This window comes from Dufourea novaeangliae, unplaced genomic scaffold, assembly GCF_001272555.1.
Source record: "Dufourea novaeangliae isolate 0120121106 unplaced genomic scaffold, ASM127255v1 scaffold108, whole genome shotgun sequence".
In the NCBI taxonomy this organism is placed as follows: Eukaryota; Metazoa; Arthropoda; class Insecta; order Hymenoptera; family Halictidae; genus Dufourea; species Dufourea novaeangliae.
Window position 1 is genome coordinate 1,256,326 of NW_015374014.1, and position 19,812 is coordinate 1,276,137.

Consider the following 19,812-nt stretch of genomic DNA (forward strand, 5'->3'; position numbering starts at 1 on the left):
ACACGTATTTTCATTATTGGTCGAAACGGTACAAACATAAACGGACCATGTGACGTCCGAACAAAAAGTGCGAACGAGATATATCGAAACCGAGTCAGATAACGCGAGCCGTAGGCGGTTACAATGCAATCATTGGCCGGCGAGAGCATCACAGGCGGGCTCACTCAGCCAGGTCGAGTGTAAAAAGAAGCTTTCTCTTTCTGTTTGTTATTTGCTTGTCCTTTTCTATGTTCGGAACACTACAAAGCCAAGCTCTCAAGGCTCGAGTTTCGAACAAAAAATTATATTGTAAGGTGTTGAAAACGTTTCCACGTCGTGGTGAGTGCAACGAAGCGGACCCGAGTTATTGCGTTCAACACGGGATTACTGTATGTTGTCGTATTGTAGAAGTGTGTAACTCATTCATACTTACGTCTACGATTATAATAGGTTATGTACAAAATCGTTAATGAAAATAGGTTTTTGGGTAAAATTTTGGTAATAATAGGTATCTGGTACTCACTTAGTTGTCTCGTTAATGTTTCCCTGACTCGCGTTCCTTGTTACCTGTACAATGAAAACGTCGTGATTGTTCACTAAGATTTAAGATTCGCGTAATTATAAGATACAAATAGATTTATGAGATCGAAATATTCGGCGTACGATGCTGCTACGCCGGTAGCTCGAGTAGAGTCGAGCAAAGACTTTTTTAAAGTGAAAAAATAAAGTTTTCTTCATTTAACAACAGATTCGAGTTCGGGACCCGCAGCGTCGTAGTCGGCTATTCTACCGATTCACCTACGGCTCCTCTGTTATGACATGCTTTACATAAATGAATGACTAGATGCGAACAAAACATTAAACCAGAATATCTCGAAAACGAAGGCCCATTCTACGGAAACCAATGAGGGTTTTATAACACTGTATGTGTACTACAACTTGTATATAGTCTTATTCTAAAAGCGATTAGCCGACCTCTAAGTTCCCCTTGTAAGTAGACATCGATACTTTTCTTCGATACCAGTTACCAGGAAGAATATCGATGTCTTGAAGTTATCGGTTTATCCCTAGGTATATGTGGTCTGGTTGGTGGTTGAATACGTTCTGTTTGATGTTAGTGTGCGTAGTGACTCGTTGGTATGAATCAGTTTGTGATTAGTTAAATGTATTTGTGTGGTGGTGAAAACTGCAGAATTTTTGTTGTTCTATGTTGTCAAAGAAGTGGTAGTATGAGGTGTAACAAGGGAATCACCATCGAAATACTATAAAGAACTGCTTCTAGGGACAGCAAATATTTTGCACGTGATGTGCAGGTGTCTAGGAATCCCCATTTATGACGGTTTATCAACCCTGTTGACGATTCAAGACGTAACCATCGCTGCAACCATTTCCTAGGCCCACTTATTGTAGGTCGCAATAGTTGTATTCAGCTTTATAATAATCTTTCAACATCCCACACAAGTTTTATTCAACCAATAATCGGGAAAGTATTATTTAATTGAAATGTATCGCCTCGTAATTAGGAGAGAACAGTAGACTACTTAATGGTACGCCTAATAATATGAATGAATATATAAAATACAATGAAATAAAAATATTTCTATTACAGTGGACTCTAACTATATTGCCATAGTCGGGGCTGTAGCTAAGGTCCATGCTAAGGCTCGCTGGGCTCCATGTTAAATTCTGTCGTCATAGCCTCAGCCTCAGCGCCTCGCATGGCAATATGTTCAGTGGCAATATAGTTAGAGTTCACCGTACTATTATAATTTTTGCGGGGATACATACCTCACTGTTGTCTTCAGGTGTTCTAACGTCTATATTTTCATTGCGGAGAAATCTTTTTGAAAAAGATGTAGACATATTTTGTGGTATCATGATGCAAGTTCGAATAATACTGCAGTTATTTGATTGGCAAGGTGTCGCTGTTTCTGCGCAACATTTATGCATTCGTGGACAAATCCATCCACGACAAAGTTCATTCGATACCTCCTCGTCTGTAAAATCATGAATGATAAATAAAATTTTATTAAATGCTACATAAGAGTTTCTACATGAAGCGGTCTGCCTGAAACTGATTCTAAATCGGTGAGTAGGTCAAACTTCTAAGTAATTATTTACACTCTGTTCAATAAAATCGTGTCGACGATTACGCTCAAACGGAAACTGTCGTGGAAAAGATAGAAGGGGTATGTGGAAGTAGATGTGTCGGGTTTTCATGCAATTTACCTAGTAAGAAGTTCAATCGTCAGCAGTGTCTTGAATGGCACAGCAACGGCAAGACATGCTGTCCACTAGTGACTGGGCGTATGATTGCGAAAGAGGGCACCATACTGCCCGAATTTGGCGGCAGAGGGCTGCACGGGTGTGAATACGTTTTCCCCGCAGTTTAGGTTTCATCAGAGACCAGACGTTTTCTATTGGGTTTGGGTGAGGACTTTGCAAGCGCCATGATAATGTGGAAATGTTCTGATCAATCTTCCACTGGGTACTGCTCCGAGACCGATGCTTCAGGTCGTTGTCTTCTTGCAGCCCCGCGCCGCCGGATCTGGACAGTACCAGAATTCTGCGGAGAGTAGTAGATACCGTCGATACATTCAGACCAGTGTCTCTGCCGTCAAAGTCCCGCTGAAGCCGCACAAACTTCCAAAACCATACCGCGGTATGCATCCCCAAACATGCAATTTTAGGGGATGCTTAATAATGCGCACAGTGATTGCCTCGTCACGTACGGACCAAGCATGCCGTCGGGGATACGCTGCGACGAAGGTGGATTCATCGGTGAAGATTACGGTGCTCCATCTTGGTTCGCGTGAGCCCGTGCCCACTACAGGCGTTGCTGAATGTGTCGCAGCGTCAACAACGGTCTCGGCCGTGTACTTCAGCATTGCCCGTTGTGTTCCCGCAAACGTAAGCGCAACGTACTCAAGGACGCTCATATTCTTCCCTCTGATAGTTTTTATTGGGCTTGCCGCAGTGTTAGTGAAGAATTAGGCCGAAAAACTCGCAGTATCGTTCGATCTTGCTCAATGGAAATGCCCCGACTTCCAGCACGTTCAGCAAGGTCGTCGACAGTTCCAGTCTCCTGCCACTTCTTCATCCGTTTCTTCACGAACGCTACCAACTTTTGAATGTGTCAGGCTACCGCTGCATACGAAAATTTGAATCCGCGAGTATGCTTGCAGAAGAACACCGTTTCAGAACAAGTAGCGTACATCGTACTCATTGTGAAGAGCTGACTTCTTTCACTTGCTCTCGCTAACTGCCTCTAATATGTCTGCATTGCATGTTAGCCGACACCTCTCCCCTACTGATTCCGCCGCAATTCCTGTTTCTTTGAGCCCCGTTTTTTGAAAACCGTTCTTTGAAACACACTTCTATTGAACAGAGTGTACCTAAACTTTTTTTAATAATAACTTTTTTACAAACGGCGCTCCCCAACTTTAACATTCACAACACTACTCAGGGCGATGATCTTGCCAACATATTGAAAAATCCTCGAAATCGGAGGTGGCTCCCATATCGCAAATGCTTATCTTTAGTAGTTCTGCAATTGTATTCATATCCTTTAAATTGTTTCAATTTAAATCTGTAAATAGACGCACGCCAAATCACATGAATATTTGTCTGTTCCACACCGTATAAAGAAAACGAATAATGAATATCGATGTCGACAAACGAATGTGTGAACACTATGAATATTTGGCTACAAACGTTCGTCAAAATTGGCAAATATTCGTCGATGAATCTGTGTTTGGCGTCATGGATGGCATTCCATATTATTCCATCGTAGACCAGGAACGACGGCTATACAGGGTGTAACCAAAATGCTGTCCGACCCGGAAATGGAACAGTTGGGGGGTGAATTGGAACAAATTTTTCCTTAGCAATAATGTAATCTGAGGTTCCGTTACCGAGATATTAACGAAAAACCCCGACCAATCAGAGCGCGAGTTTGCCAGCCGAGTTCCCGCGCTAGCGGTGGCTACATGCTGCAATTTGCAGCCAACGGCTACCGGGCTGGCAAACTCGCGCTCTGATTGGTCGGGGTTTTTCGTTAATATCTCGGTAACGGAACCTCAGATTACATTATTGCTAAGGAAAAATTTCTTCCAATTCACCCCCCGCGTGCCCCATTTCCGGGTCGAACAAACATTTTTGTTACACCCTGTATAATCAAACAATATCGTTAACTTTTGTTATTTCACTTCCTTTGTACGTTGAATTTTAGACTTTTTTGATGTCGGCCACTTTCCATTTAGATTTCGTTAACATAAAGGAATAATATACAAAAGACCCAAACATTTGGTCTGCAGTTCGCCACGTGCGCACGGTAAACCAAGAACCCATTCGCGCCGGACCTTACCAAGACCCGGTGACTCGCAGACAATGCGGCCATAAATCCTATTCTTGGGAGACTTCCGAAAAGTGCGCGATATTGTCTGACGTCCGCTTCGCTCTGAAGGAGAGGTTTTACACCTCTACGACACTCGGAAAAACCCAAGAATTTCCCTTCCCCTTCAAGGGCACAACCAATTAGGAGGCGAAATTTAGTAACGCCTTCGACAAACCTCGAAGAAACGCGACGCCACACGAAACTCGAAAATACATTCGTTCAAAAATACTCGGAGACACACGTTCGCATAAAAAGTCTCGTGTCGACAACACACATTCTACAATTTTCGTATACACAACTCGTATCGACAATTCGCATTCGATTCGCGATTCGTCAGATCCAATGGTCGAGTAATCATACAATTTATACTCAGTTACCGGAAAATTGAAACAGTTGCCTAATATTAATTTAGCAGGCAACAGTTGCAACTGTAGGCGTACCACGAGGGACGAGATAGATTGTAAATCCCAGGCGGATTCAATAGAGAATTCGCACTTTAAAATTCGCAAATTACTTCTAAATTATAACGGAACCTCTGTAAAGACTGCTTCCTTCAGGATTAAATTGTCATTTTGAAATTTAGAGTTTAAGAAATAATATAACATCTGTGTAATTAAATAGAAAAAAGTCTATTTTCATTGACTTACTGAACATCTAATATTAGACGATCGGCCTATAATGTGTTAACACATTACACACCGGCTGCTGTTCTGTAGATTTAGTAGATCGAACGATCAACAGCCAAGGAACTATTATTAAACATTTCAATCACATGTTACATTTATGAAAAGTAGCAAGAACTTGAATAGAATAACGTAACAATTTCTTCTTTAACCCTGATCTAAGGGTAAATTCATCTTCTAGCTTTTTATCTATGATAATTGGGAATATTTCGATCTGCTATCTAATTCATGAAGTTCATTGGAGAAGAACGTTTCCATTCTTGTGTTCGATTACTGATCACATATGAGAAAAGCAATTCACCCGACCAATTGAATTTTGATTTGTAATATCCACTGGACATTCCTTGTACAGTTTCTCGCCACACGAACCTGGAAGCAGAATTGCTCCGTCATCCTCAGTTTTTGAAAAACATTAGAATAACAAAGTGAATAGAGCAATTGTGCTTCAAAATTCGTGTTTAGGACAAAAAATTCTACAAGGGTCGCTCTGTGGATATTGCAGATCGTATGAAAAGTTTTAATGTGCTGAATAGTGTTATGGAAAAAGATTCCTTTTGCTGTTTGACTTCACCTGTTGTATTCACGCAGTCCGGAGTATGTTTACACGGTGGATTCGGGCAGGTATTCTCTGGTCTCCGTAAGAAGCACTCGAACTGTGACGGGCAGCCCAGGCTTCGACATTTATTGAACCAAACGTGCACTTCTAAAAAAAAAAGAACAAACTCTGTTCCTGTACAGGATGTCATTGATCTCATAATGCAATCCAAAGAGATTCTCAGATTTCGAAAATTCAGATTCTGAATGCAAAAAATTCTGCTTATCGACAAAAAGTAAGAAACCAAACTCTTTTTTTATTAACATTCTACTTTTTTTCTAATTTGTGTTTCACGTAGCATCATATTAGCCACGATGAGTTAAGATAAGTACAGTATGCAGAATTAAATTTCATTATAGACTTTTGAGTCTTTCAAAAAGGATACTGCTTTTGACATTCGGTGTTCATAATTGAAATTTTCACTTGGATTTATTGTAATTAGAAATTTAGCTTGAGATTCAGTGTATTTAGGGTAAGTCAAGTGGATATGTTGAGTAGTTATTTTATAATTACGTATGTCACACATTGCAGGACTAGCTTTAGAAATAAAATTGGAAGAACATCGTACGTATTCAGAGAATCCTATTTCAATTGATCTATTCGAATATCATTGAAACTGTTGATGATACTAAAAAATATTTCAGATAAAAATTGTATCTTTTCGAGGGACATGTAATGTGATCTAGATGGTTTGTTCGTAGGTGGAAGCGTAAAAGACATATGAAAGCCAACTTTTTTAAATAGAATTATGAACTTTCTATTATATTAATCGATGCAGCTCATTCCTTACGAAAAACTACTACGCCATTTACAGCAAGAAACCATCAGTTCAGGAGATATTTTAAGTTCACGGAAGGCCGTCGCATTTGTTTGACCAAAACGTGCCAACCTGCGAATTTTCAATTTACCATTTAGAAATATTAATCACAATAGGATGATTAACATAAAGGTAACGAGGGTCCATAAACAGGAACTGTCCAAAAATTTGTACAATTAATTGTTACTTTTTGAAGACTCTCTAATCAACAAATGTTAACTTCATCCATTTTTATATATGCTTAATAAAGTAAGAACTACATTATTCTTTCATTTACAATATTTACAGACATATGTCATAAAAAAAGAATATATTACAAAGTCTGCAATTAATTGTTTTGTTTCCTCATTTATGTCGGTAAGAGTATACCTAATACGTCGTATACTATTTCTGCATTTGGATATTCGATTTCGAAAACACAATTATATTTTGTAATCTAGAAAAAGGAATTTTATCTAAACTCTTAACTGGCGAGGTGGGGTCTGAGGAAACCGGTGAATATTTTAAGAATATTTTATTTTTATTAAACAGTTACTTAAAGAGGTGCTTGTTTATTTCAAAGTTTTCTTGTATGAGAATACAAAATAACTAATTGTGTAATATGTAATAAGAATTGTGTGTGGTAAGATTTGTGTAATAAATAGTGCGTAATAAAATTTCCACCTGACCAGTGAAGGGTTCAAAACGTTCTTGGCGTCAATTGGATATTAAGACTGTTTACAAGAAAATTAATAATATCTGGATAAAAGATATAAAGAATCTTTGACAGTAAATTTTTAAGAATACATTTGTACTGTCACGATTGACCTTTGTTCTTACTGCAGCTCCTCAGTAATTTACAGGGTGGATTTACGCAAAACGATTCTCTGAGAATACAGTGATTGCCTTGAGGACACTTGAAGCCGGCACAAGACGCAGGACTCTCGTGGTATTCTTGCAGAGATACACATCTTGCTATCTGTTGCTTGCATTCTGTTAAACACAATTGGAATTTAGTGATGCATTCGATCTTTAATTCGGTACATTTAACTTTACGTGATTGTAAAAGTATAGAGTAGGCTGCCGAATTTGGACCATTGCCTAGGTTGGACCACTACTGTAACTTTTCATGTGTAAGCAATTTGCATCATATGATAGATAATATGTGTTGCTTAGAATACTAAGTTAGTTAATGCAATCACCACTATCATATACATATTGTCTATCATACAGCGCAAGGTCCTTACACATTACAAGTTACAGCAGTGGTACAACCTAAGCGATGGACCAAATTCGACAACCTACCCCTATTAGGTAAAAGTAAGACAACATGAATTTTATTATTTCCGTGTTCAATGAAAGCATGCACGTTATTATTCATGAAACAGTACTTGTTTCGACAATGAAGGTCTTTCAAAACTGTTCGAAATGAATTAAAACGGACAATAATTTCAGATTTGATTAATTTTCTTCCGACTTTGAAATTTGTTGTGTGCGTGCGCGCGCGTGTGTGTGTACATACGACAAAACATAATTATTAAGAATCTAATAAAAATGTCATGTAACACAGGAATTGTCTAAAAAAGAAATGCAAATAGTGCTCCACTGACAAAAATAAAAAAAGTTGTTTTTTACGAAGTAGGTAGTTGTAAAAATAATATTTTTAACTACGTTTTTTGGTTTGGGAAAACCTGAAGATTGTTGGAGGTATTTTTAAAGAAATGTACTGTGATCACGTCAAATATCTATATCTACACTTCAGAAATCGTTAACTAAACTAAACTAACAATCGTACATAGTATACTTACTTTGGTCCCAATGACATTGATGAACCTTCACCATGCATAAATGTCCACGGGTACAGTGTACACTGTCGCACGTAGAAGGTCCCCTCAATGACTCTTGAAATATTAAATTTGTATTAACCCTTTCCCACCAAGAACGATTATTTAAAATATAGTGCATTAAAAAGTTCAATAAATTATAATGAAGTTTTCAAATTGTGTATTTGGATCATGATAGAATCTTTAATAAGATCGGTTTGGTTCTATTTAACTTCTTTTTGTATAAATTACTTCATAAAAATCTATATTTGCATAAACTTCTGCAGAATACATATTATACAGGGTGGAACACGAAACGTGATCAGCTTATTGTTAGAATATTCTACTGCCAGCTGTTCGATCAAAAATTTTTTTGGATGCTTAATCATCAGTGCAAACGTAATAAATAAAACTAAATAGTCGTTTCTTAACCATTTACGCGAGTATATTGCAGCTGATGGACACCATTTTAAACATCGTTTTAATTAAGGTAAATAATACTTTCTTAACGTTTCTTTGGTTTAGAAGATAAAAATTATTTGTTATTATGCTTGCCAAATTCGTCTTAGTCTCCGCTAAAAGATGGGCGTAAAAAAAGTATATTTTTATCTATAAAAAACTGAAAATGACCGTGAAGACGCTGGAAAAGAAGGATTGACAACAAATTTCGTACAATAAATAAAGTACAATAATAATTTAAAGCTTTCCCTAATTCATGTTATATTAGCTAACAAAATTGTTGATTGATCAGGTAGCAGTAGAATAATTTAAGCTGATCATGTTTCATGGTTTACCCTGTACATTACAATTATATGTGACAAAACAAACGTCATAAAGTTTTTTGGCATTTCTGTAAAAAGACTATAGTGACTCTAAGAATTTGCATATTTCTGATATTTTTATTTGACGACTTTTCGGTGAAGACGTACATACAGTCCGTTCCTCGTTTAGAAACTTCCATGACTCCGCCGGAAGTTGAAATGACGATTACCAGTGACTTTTACGGCAATCAATACGTTAGCAAGTATAAAAAAGTAAATATAGTAACTTTCTAGTTTAATTGGAGATGAGGAGAACGTCGAGAAACTTTGTTATCCAAGACATTATGAAAATCCTTTTGTCTAGGTGGAAAAGTTTTTCCAAGAATATATAACCTTAAGAAGGTGAAACAAAGTACAAAAATCCTTTCCAATCGACAGGATTCTGTATTGTATTCTTGGACGTGAGAATTCTGTTTCCTTTTACTTTCACAGAATAAATTATCACATTCCAGAGCACATAAACATGTCAAAATTTTTCTTTGAGAGATTATTCACCATCATTTTCCATGCCTATAAGTATCATAGACATTTACACTATTAGTAAAATTTTAATGCTAAATATTTTGAAAACAAATTTTGCGTTTTCCTAGTTTTAATATGTGACTGCTTTCATCCTAATTAATTTTTGTGACGGGTGCTTGATAGATAGTATGCAAAACAACGAATTGGACACGTTGTATCTTTCCAAGAATGGTAAAATATATTTGAAACATATTCTATTTTAACATAATTTTTAATAACTAATATTAATCATATTAAAAATATAATTTTCAATAACTAATATTAATCATATTAAAAATATAATTTTCAATAACTAATACGATTAATATTCAAAATATAATTTTTGATAACTAATACTGACAATATTGAGACTATATCATGTATAATTTGTCAGAAATATTTTCATACGAGTTCTCTGGGTTGCGAAAATTCAGTACACAATGTACCACTTGTTAGGGAAATCATAGACCCGAAAACTTCTACTTTTTTGAAACTTTTCAAATATGTAGAGAACGTTGATAAAAGTATCAGGCAATTATTTTGTTTGCTATTATTTATATTTGCGTGATAAACTTACTACTTAATGTTTAACGCGTGGTATCCGATTTTCCTGTATATCTTGAAAACTCTAGTAAATATGAAAAAATTGACAGAATGAAAATTTAACGGCTGTTTTTTCTAAAAATATGCTATGGAATTGTTAAAAATTTCTGTATTCATGTATTCATTTATTTAATGAAAACCTTTTAACAATTTAATTACACAGTTTTCTAGAACATGAAACGCCATTAAATCTTCATTACAACAATTTTTTTATATCTATTATAATTTTTAAGATATAATAACGAAAATGGGAAAACACATACTAACCTTTTGAGGGATGTCGTCACCCTGACAAACCCAACAGTAGTAAAAAATATAATAACTGTCTCATACTTTTATTAAGGTCCCCTGCAAACCTGCAAAATTAAAAAAAATTGCAATTCTCTGGTTACTGAAGTTCCCTTGTTATCTTAGTTGTTCTATTCCAAGTTACTCTTTTAAGGAATAAATGCTTACAAATATTAACAAGGGTATGGTTTCATTATTTTTTCACAACAATTTGATATAACTTCAGCATTAGAATATAATAATAAGAATAGTATACCGTCATCGTCAAGTTCAGTACAAGTAGAAGTAGTGAATAACAGACAGACGTACCTAGTTAGCCTTCATCCGGATAGAAAAGCCTCTGAGGCCCCTTTATTATTTCATAACAATATACACAAATGATAATATGTATATAATAAATAATTAAAAATGTGATGCTACTATTTTACTAAATAAATAAACTGAATTAAATCAAGTAAAGTATTTTAGAATTATTAATTTTAGCTATTTTGTATTGAGAGTACTCTACTATCTTGATGAAGGTTAAAGTCGTGTCTGTTTCTCAATTGCACTAAAATTTACTGGACACTCTGTAGGTAAATCTCTCTGAATTTAATAAAAACTTTGGACACTCTGAATTTAAATAAAGTTTCAGTGCTGTTTCCTGGTCTCGAAGATCCGAATATAAATACTATTTCAGTAACTGAAATTGAGATTTAAATGGATTTCTTTTATCGAAAACGTTATAATTAGACAGCGGATGTTTATGCAAATGCATATTTTTATAGGAAACAGATAAAGCAATAGGACCTGGATAGAAATTTGTTTTGTAATTAGGAGATTCTAAAAATATATATTTTATTTTGTATGTTTTGCATAATGCAAATGCTTTGCATATTTCTGTTTAACAGCATATGCAAGAATATATTGCCTATGTTATTTGCGGTGCATATGCATATGTCATGCTTATATGGAATATTTATCTCATCAAATTAATTTCGTCTGTCAGTAAATTCTCGTATCATAACTGTGTAGTGTCGAATAATAATACATGTAATCAATGCCAATTATAGTCCATATCAAACCATGTTTCTGTATCCTTAAGTTGCTAATGGAATATTAGGTGTGGTAGTTTGTGTTTGGAATTCAAATAGCTCAGTCGGTTTGATTATCGTAGCCAACATGACCTGTGTGAAAAGTGAATATATTTAAGTGTACTTTCAATTTTTAAAAATGCCAAAAGTGCGAACAAATAGTAAAGTATTAATGCAAACGTGGATCGAAAACGATTCTGATTTTGTTATTAACGAAAACGATGACAAAAGTATTTATTGTCAAATTTGTAATAAAAATATAAAATGTGAAAGAAACGCATTAATAAAGAAAAAAACATTGCTTTATGTAACTGAAGTATTTACTTTATATCATAATTGTTTCTTTTTAAGTATATTAAATAAAAATATAACTTAACCAAAGCTATGTTCTTATATTTATTAAATAAAAACAACTAATTTTCTTACGAAAAATCCCTAAATTACTAAATAAAGTGTTAAGTTTTCAGTTTTCAATTTTTATTTTTGTTCTTTGAATAAGTCTATAGAACTTATACTTTCGACATTATGCTTTTGCTAACGTGCTGTAGGAAATGTATGCGTTATCAACGTCACATTATAAATAACTTATAAATAGTATACAGTCTTATATTTGGTTCATACTTCTGCTAAAATCGTACGTAAATACATATATGTATTGACTAGTAAATGTATACGATTACTAAACTTCACGATGCTATTGTGACATATACATTAAAAACAGTTACGGTCTTGTAACGGTAAAACATGCATTGTAAATCTCGACTTAAACTCCTTCACACAGATTTTGCATAAGAATTTATGAGTAACTTTGCATTACGTACGCTTTGTGTCGCGGTGTACGGTAAATTTCGCCAGAAAGGAAGCTTGTTAAGCAGCTTACCTGTTCGAGATTTCGCGCAATAGAGCATACCGGGACACGGAGGCTCTTTGCAATTAAATTTTCGATGCACGCAGGTATCGCCGTGTCCGCAATGTAAATATGCGCATCCTAGATGGTTATTGCCAACAAAGTTTCCTATCATCCAACGAAAAATAAAGATTCATAATGGAGTATTACTGTGTTTTTAAGCGATTTTTTGTGAATTTTTTCTTATAAAGAAAGTAGACTTTAACACATCTGGCTTTTTACCTATGAATTCGTGTATGTTCCAAGAAGCCTTAAATTTTCTTGAAGGGATTCTATTGAAAGAAACATAGAATTACTAAAACTAGAGTTGTTAAGGAAGAAATATTTTTGACAAAATCGAAGCACTTCAAAGGTAAAACTTCCATTATTGTCAATTTTTTGCTCGTCATCGGCCTGAAAAAGTACCTGAACCTTGATGTATTTAATAGATCATTTGAATTCCACAGACACATAACACTCATAACAAAGGTTATAAGTTTTGATTTTTTTATTTCAAACCACTAGGAGAGGCTGCAGGTGGTCGTCCGTTCAAAAACAGTTTTTTTCGAAGACTGTTACCTTACCAGCTATAACGTTTTATTCTTTCAATAAATTTGTTTCAAGAAAATTTTTGAGAATTTCTACGAACATGCCTGAATATATAGGCAGAAAGCCAGATATGTTAAAGTGTACTGTTTTTGCAACAAAATTCATAACAAATCACTTAAAAACACGACATTTACATAATACTTCTTCAAGTACACAAGATATGTTCTTTGATTATTTATTAAACGGGGGTAAAAAGCGTATATAGTTACCTCTTCTGTTGAGATTTTGGACACGCACTCTGGTAATGAATAGCAACAGAACGACTAATGCAAAATAGTCCAAGTGAACGCGTTTCCTGTCCATGCTGATATGAGTAAGCATGAATCTTTGATATCAAGCAATGATCGATTTCTGGTGCACCTGTTACCAATAGAGTTGACGTAACAGGTATGGACAAATCGTTGTGTTGCGATGTAAACGGCGTAATCGGAGAAGGTATGACGAAATCAATTGCGAGTCGGTATCCTCGATTCTTTTCTTAACCGTCGTCATTAATTCAACTAAAATTTCTCAAACTGTAATGATTCTACTGTTACTTTTTTTAAGTGACGCGTAACAGCGTAGAACAATGTATAAGTAAACTTTTAAAAATAATAACGTTGTTTGTAATAATAAGGATATCTGTTGTAACGAATATTGGTAAATATTTACAATAAGGGAGCCACCTCCAATTTTTATGATTTTTTAATATGTTGTCAAGGTTATTACACTGAGTAACCTTTTGAAGGTTTTAATTGAGGGTCGCCGTTTGTAATAAAGTTATTGTCAAAAGAAGTAAGTATTGTACTTTAGTAGTATTGATAAGTAAAATGATAGATGACCTTGTCCTTGACATATGTTGTCAAGATCGCCCTCCTGAGTGACCTTCAGAAAGTTTCAGTTGTCAAATTTTATTTATTAAACAGTTATAAGAGAACAATGATACATACTCTTTATTGAACTATTTCTAACCAACTCTGAATGACTTTTTTTTCTTTCTCGAACTGTGTCTAACCATGTCTGAAAATATTATATCGAGCGGAATTGAGTACGAGTTGAAAACGAGTAACTTTTTTATAATAACACCCCCCCAAAACAATAGACGAGATTTTACTTGTTGAAGTCGACTGAAAAGCTCGTCTATTGTTTTGTGGTATGATACTTTGCCTTTGTTAGTAATTTTGTAACGCCGCTACTTTTTCACGCTTCTACGTTCGACTCATTGTCAGCAGAAACACATCCGGTTGACTTTTTCCAATTCTCGACACATGCCAGTCTTATAACTCCCGAAATCAGCAGAAACACCACGTCCGGTTGCATACGGCATCAGGGCGTGGTAACTCCCACCATCGCCTTGAGGTAGCTGTTTGGCATGATTCAAAATGTCCTGAAGTCGGAAACTTTTATGTGGAGTGCGTCCGAAACAGACACCAAGTCCTATAAGATGTTAGGTCTATTCTTATATCTCGTCTGTGCTAATACCACTGCGTCAATTGTTCAATTAAAATATCTTAAACTAATGGATTCTCAGTGTAAATAAATAAATAGTTTTTTACAAGGAATGACAAGCTGCATCGACGAATGCATTGAAAAATAGATGGTCCCATTTAAAAAAGTAAAGTTGACCTTCAAATGTCCTCTATGCCTTCACCTACAAAGAAACAATTGACATGAAAATTATGTCCCCCTCGATACTAATCAACTTTTGTCTGAAACACTCCTGCATCACAAGTAATTTCAGAGACATTCGAGGGATCAATTTAAATGGGACACCCTGTATATCTTAATTTGGATGAAAACTGGACATATCACATTTTGCCATTTCATCACTGATTTTTTTTATTAATCTAGCTATTTATGATTTTTCTTTCTCCTTTCCGGTCCGTTATCACCTCGTATTATATAATAAAATGGAATTATTATTAATAATACGTGAATATAGAAAATTTCGGTTCCTTTATTTGTAACAATATCAGAGACTGCATTTTCGCGTAGCAAAATATTACATCGTATTACAGATAAGGAATTATATGCATTACGCAGTCGGATAATTAAGACATTATATCTCAGAATCTCACTCTTGCGCGTGACAGGAACAATTATTTGTTCGTTTTTATGCGTTACTTCGAGTTGGAAGTAGTTTATGAGCGCATAATTAAACAGCCTAACAGATTTATGCGTTTCAAAGAAATATCTCATCCCCTTGTTGGCACTTTTCTCGATTTTTGTCACGAGAAGCATATCAAAAGTGACGCCTGAAGTGATATTCCCTTCAAACAGTACAAATTCCGTGTTTTAGGTGCAAGTTATGAGTAAGCTCAAAGTAGTGTCGTCGGCTATTACCATAAAACAGAGAACAAAAGTTTAAACTAAATTATAAAATAGCGGTTGGAACATACAAATTTTTTGAATCATGGCAACATATACATTAATGTTCCTAAATGTCAAGAAATTTGATTATTAAAAAAAACTATACAAATTACGTTAGAAACGGGATCATCTTTTACTTCTTATGTAAGATAATGAGATTAAGTGCACGTCAGACTTTTTTAAGGATCACTTAATCCTCATCCGTCCTTCATTTTCTCATTTCAATTTTTGCCTCGGTGTCAAATTGATATAGTGGTAAAAGACTTTATTATAAAGAAGAGATAAACAGTTACAATTCTTTAAAACAATAATCATGGAGTCTCAGCTACATTTACCTAGACATGATCGAATAACATCATTACTTCGGAGAAAAATGTGTCAAATTGACAGAAGGGACGGATAAGGGTTAATAGCGTTAAGAAGTAATCAATAGTAATCATTAATCTTGAATTTGACATTCGTTCTTATAATCTGTTGATTGTAATTCTATTAATAGTTTGAGCTGTATTGAGATTATTTGAGATATTTACATTATGGAAAAGATCATGGTAAGAGTGGTATAAAACAATCATGTGCATTTCGAGCGATTTTTTCAACAGGCGACTATTCTTGAAAGAATGAAACATGTCAATAAACAATACGCTTAACAGAATTTACAACATATATTACATTAGACATATTTTCTGTTTATAATACGAGCCTTTAATAAAGTGTTGGTTCCGTTATGAGTTCCGATGTTTCATGATCTTCATTCATTCATTCGTATTTTCCATTCATTACTAGACTGCTAATTTTATACATTTATATTGCCTATTGGGCGCTGCGAAGTACAATAAAAGAGAAAACTTTCATAAGATGCAACGCGTTTTCTATTCTATTCTGAACCCAATAAGATATTTAAGAGAAGAAAGACATCCCTAGATTTGTTCTTGTCTTCATGAATTACTTTGTGACATTTTTTTTCATTTACATAAAAATCCACAGTCTATCTGTTATCATAAGTACCGAATAATTTGTGAACGATAATATATGTTAGACCTAACATTATCACGTGGAATAGCTTATAATACATAAAGGTGAACTCTGTTGAATACTATTACCACCAGAGTGTTCTACTAGACACTTCTATTTCTTGAATTTTATGATGAGCGCCAGCCTGTCGCGCTTTTCAGTTTTGTTAAGATTCATGAAATGATCAATATCATTGTAGACTTGAGCTAATTTCAATACCGAAAAATCTCAATTTCAAAAACTACCGTAAAAGACACTCATTCTGAACTTGTTTCTGAGGTATTTATCCTTATTATACAAATGTATTGAACAGAATTTATAAATGATATTTACGCATGTATATTATAAAATATATGTTTCAGTTTCAACATACGACTAATCGTTAAATAATTATAAGTCCATTTCTACAATAAAAATTCGATAAACAATATTTTCATTCCCTCTTCATTTTAATCCACTTTAATCTACTTTTAAGGAAAATGTACGCGTAATGTTTCAAATGTCTTTAAATATATTCTAAATTGCCTGTTCTAAACAAGTTCCTCTAGACAATGTCCGTAAAATAATATACGATACCTAAATAACACTTTTAATTATATTAATTATTAAACGAATTCTGTTATTCGTTCGTAAACTCTATCATTGTATCGAACCTATTCGGTAGTCACTATGTACATGTTCTATTGAGGTTGATTCTATTCAAATCAGAAACAAACGTGCTCTATCACACAAATTAGACTTCTTTCAGTAAGTTCCAACATTTATGAACAAGATAACGTTGAAAAAAGTCAAATCGTTTCTTTTGAAATTCATAGTTGCATCACAGTTTGCATAATTTGTCGTGTTGTTGGGTTGGAATATATTAATTATTATTACTAGTTTTATTTGAATTATTTTCATCACGTTCGATTAAAATTTACTCAACGTCTTATTACGTAACGGCGACATCACTGGAATTAAAATCATACAATTTCTTTTTCAACACTTCTAACAGTACAATAGCAGTTTTACTAATTAAAAGATATTTAACATTGTAGATGTCAATCCTTTTTGAAACGGCAATAATAATATTTCGTTTTTGAAATAGTAATAATAATATCACGCTTTTGAAACAGCAATAATAGTATGACAATCTCTTCCTACGATTTTTGTATCAAAATGCGATGCTATGTTCAATGAATACATCCAACCCTTATGCATTATTCGGATTAATGTGGTCAGAAGTCAAAGTTTTTTTTTGAACTACGATTTTCATTACAGAAATATGCATGTTACTTTTATATTAATAGCTATATTGCAATCTGAGCATATTAATTCGATTCAGTTTAATTTAGGTAGTTGTGAAGTAACAGTTTCCTAGAGAGTGCACGAGAGTAAAACCGGTTGTTATTAAAACGTATATCCTTAAATGAATTACTTAAAAATTATAATAAGAATACGCAATACAACGAACATGATAATCATATCTCTTTTAGTACAATACAACAACAAAAAGCCCAACTAACTTATGTTTATTATACAAAATTTCGTAGAGTGAATAATAGAATATTAATATTCATCGTAATTTATATTATTGTAGACTATTGACAAAAAAAGAAATTGAAATTGAATATTCCCCTTCTAGCAAAGATTCTGTTACATTCAACATGAAACAAGTATTTATTAATACTAGAACTACCAAAGCAGTCAAAATGACTAGTTAGTATACCTCTTATAACAATAATTAAAATGTTACAAGAATATATTTTCTCAGATCTTCCAAAACTTTTATCGCAGTATGAAAATGAAGAAGGCAGTCGATCTATATGTAAATTTGAATATTTTCAAAAGGTTGTCGTAATTATCGATCTGATAGAAATAAATATACGTCCTTTGTCGGTAGTTCTAGTTTGAAATTTCAAATAAATCATAATTCTACTGTTTTTCCTTCGTATATAATATTCTTATTATAAAATTATGCTTAAGTATTTATTAATAAATATTCGCATAACATTTCTTCTCGTTTCATTCACGAAACATACTTTGCACAGTCCGAATCCAGTGTACATCATCTGTTTACACCAGCGGTTCCTAACCTGCAATACGTGCTTGGTATTTCAAGGATACGTGAAAAAATTGAAATAACAGTAATTATATAAATCACAAGCATTTTTCTAATATCAGACGGTACAATTTGGAGAAATTGCCTGCCAAGTGGTACGTAAGTCAAAAAGGGTTGGGAACCGCGGGTCTATACCACCACTCTTGGTCTTCACCATCTTTATCATAACAACGTTGCATATTTTACAATAATGCTTCACGCACACGCAAATACACACCGCAGGGGGAGTTTGTAACGCCTACACGGCGCGACCCCAGGTGTCGGATAGGGGAGTGCTTGCTAGAAATAGAGGGTAGGGCAGAAAAAATACGCCCCGTGGACCAAAGAGACTAGGGGAAGGAACCTCGAAAACAAATCCCGAAACAAATGCAAGACACCCAAAAAACTGCATACATTACTGTGCGTGGGCACGAAACTCGAGTACAGGTGACCACTGGGAGTGAGCAAGCCGGCTCCCAGGCGTCGTCATCCGACAACCGCAATGTTACCTTGGTGGAACACTTGGCCACGGTAACAGATAATGCCACAAATGAAGTGGGAAAGGCATTTGAGAAACCTGGTGCCAAGATAGAGGAACTGACCTCCTTTATCAAAGGCAAATTCAATGTGCATATTCATGCGAGATCCTCAGGCTAGTCGCGTCCTGCAGAACATTATTCGATCAAACAGCACTGCTAGTCGCCGAGAAGAGGATGAGGTCATCCACACAGCCGTCCAAGGTTACCCAGACTACATCGGGTTTGATGGCGGACATGGCCAAGAAGAAGCGAGGTCGGATCTCTTGCCAAATGAGGAGAGGATGGCCAAACGTAAAACGGCCTAGCCAAAGAGCCCACTACCAGACAGGAGTGCTGCTGTAGCCACACTGGCAACACCGAGGAAGTTAATTTCTGCGCTGGCCTCCCCGGAGTGGCAGGTAGCGAAGAAGAAGAAGAAAGGAAAAGAAGGAGGAACAGGGAGACAAGAGGAAGAAGCAGGAAAAGCCGCGTCCAAAGATGGCGATACTGTACCGCACGGTCATGGGTAGGCTGAAAGGTCCTACCATGCCGTGTTGCCGACCTGTTTCGATTTACTGCGCAATATAGTTGCTACATTATTTCCACAATAACTGGAAGGCAGCTATGGCGCCTTGGATCCGGCGTCAGGAAGCGAGTTGCTTAAGGCCTGTAGGTAGATAGGGAATAGGAAGGCACCTGAGACTGACGCCATCCCGAGCATCGCTTTAAAGATCAAGAACGCAGCGATCAAGGCGCGCCTGGAATTATTTTTGGACGTGTACAACTCCTGTCTGAAGAGCG

General features: G+C 35.2%; 1 protein-coding gene across 1 annotated transcript; it reads right to left on the reverse strand.

Moving 5' to 3' along the window:
• Positions 1 to 498: 498 nt before the first annotated feature.
• LOC107188709 lies at positions 499 to 12,580 on the reverse strand. Its single transcript, XM_015577051.1, has 6 exons — positions 12,439 to 12,580; positions 8,258 to 8,350; positions 7,278 to 7,442; positions 5,630 to 5,761; positions 1,768 to 1,976; positions 499 to 546 (listed from the first exon to the last, which is right to left on the reverse strand). Exons 1-6 carry the CDS (start codon positions 12,578 to 12,580, stop codon positions 499 to 501), a joined length of 789 nt encoding a protein of 262 aa, XP_015432537.1.
• Positions 12,581 to 19,812: the final 7,232 nt, after the last annotated feature.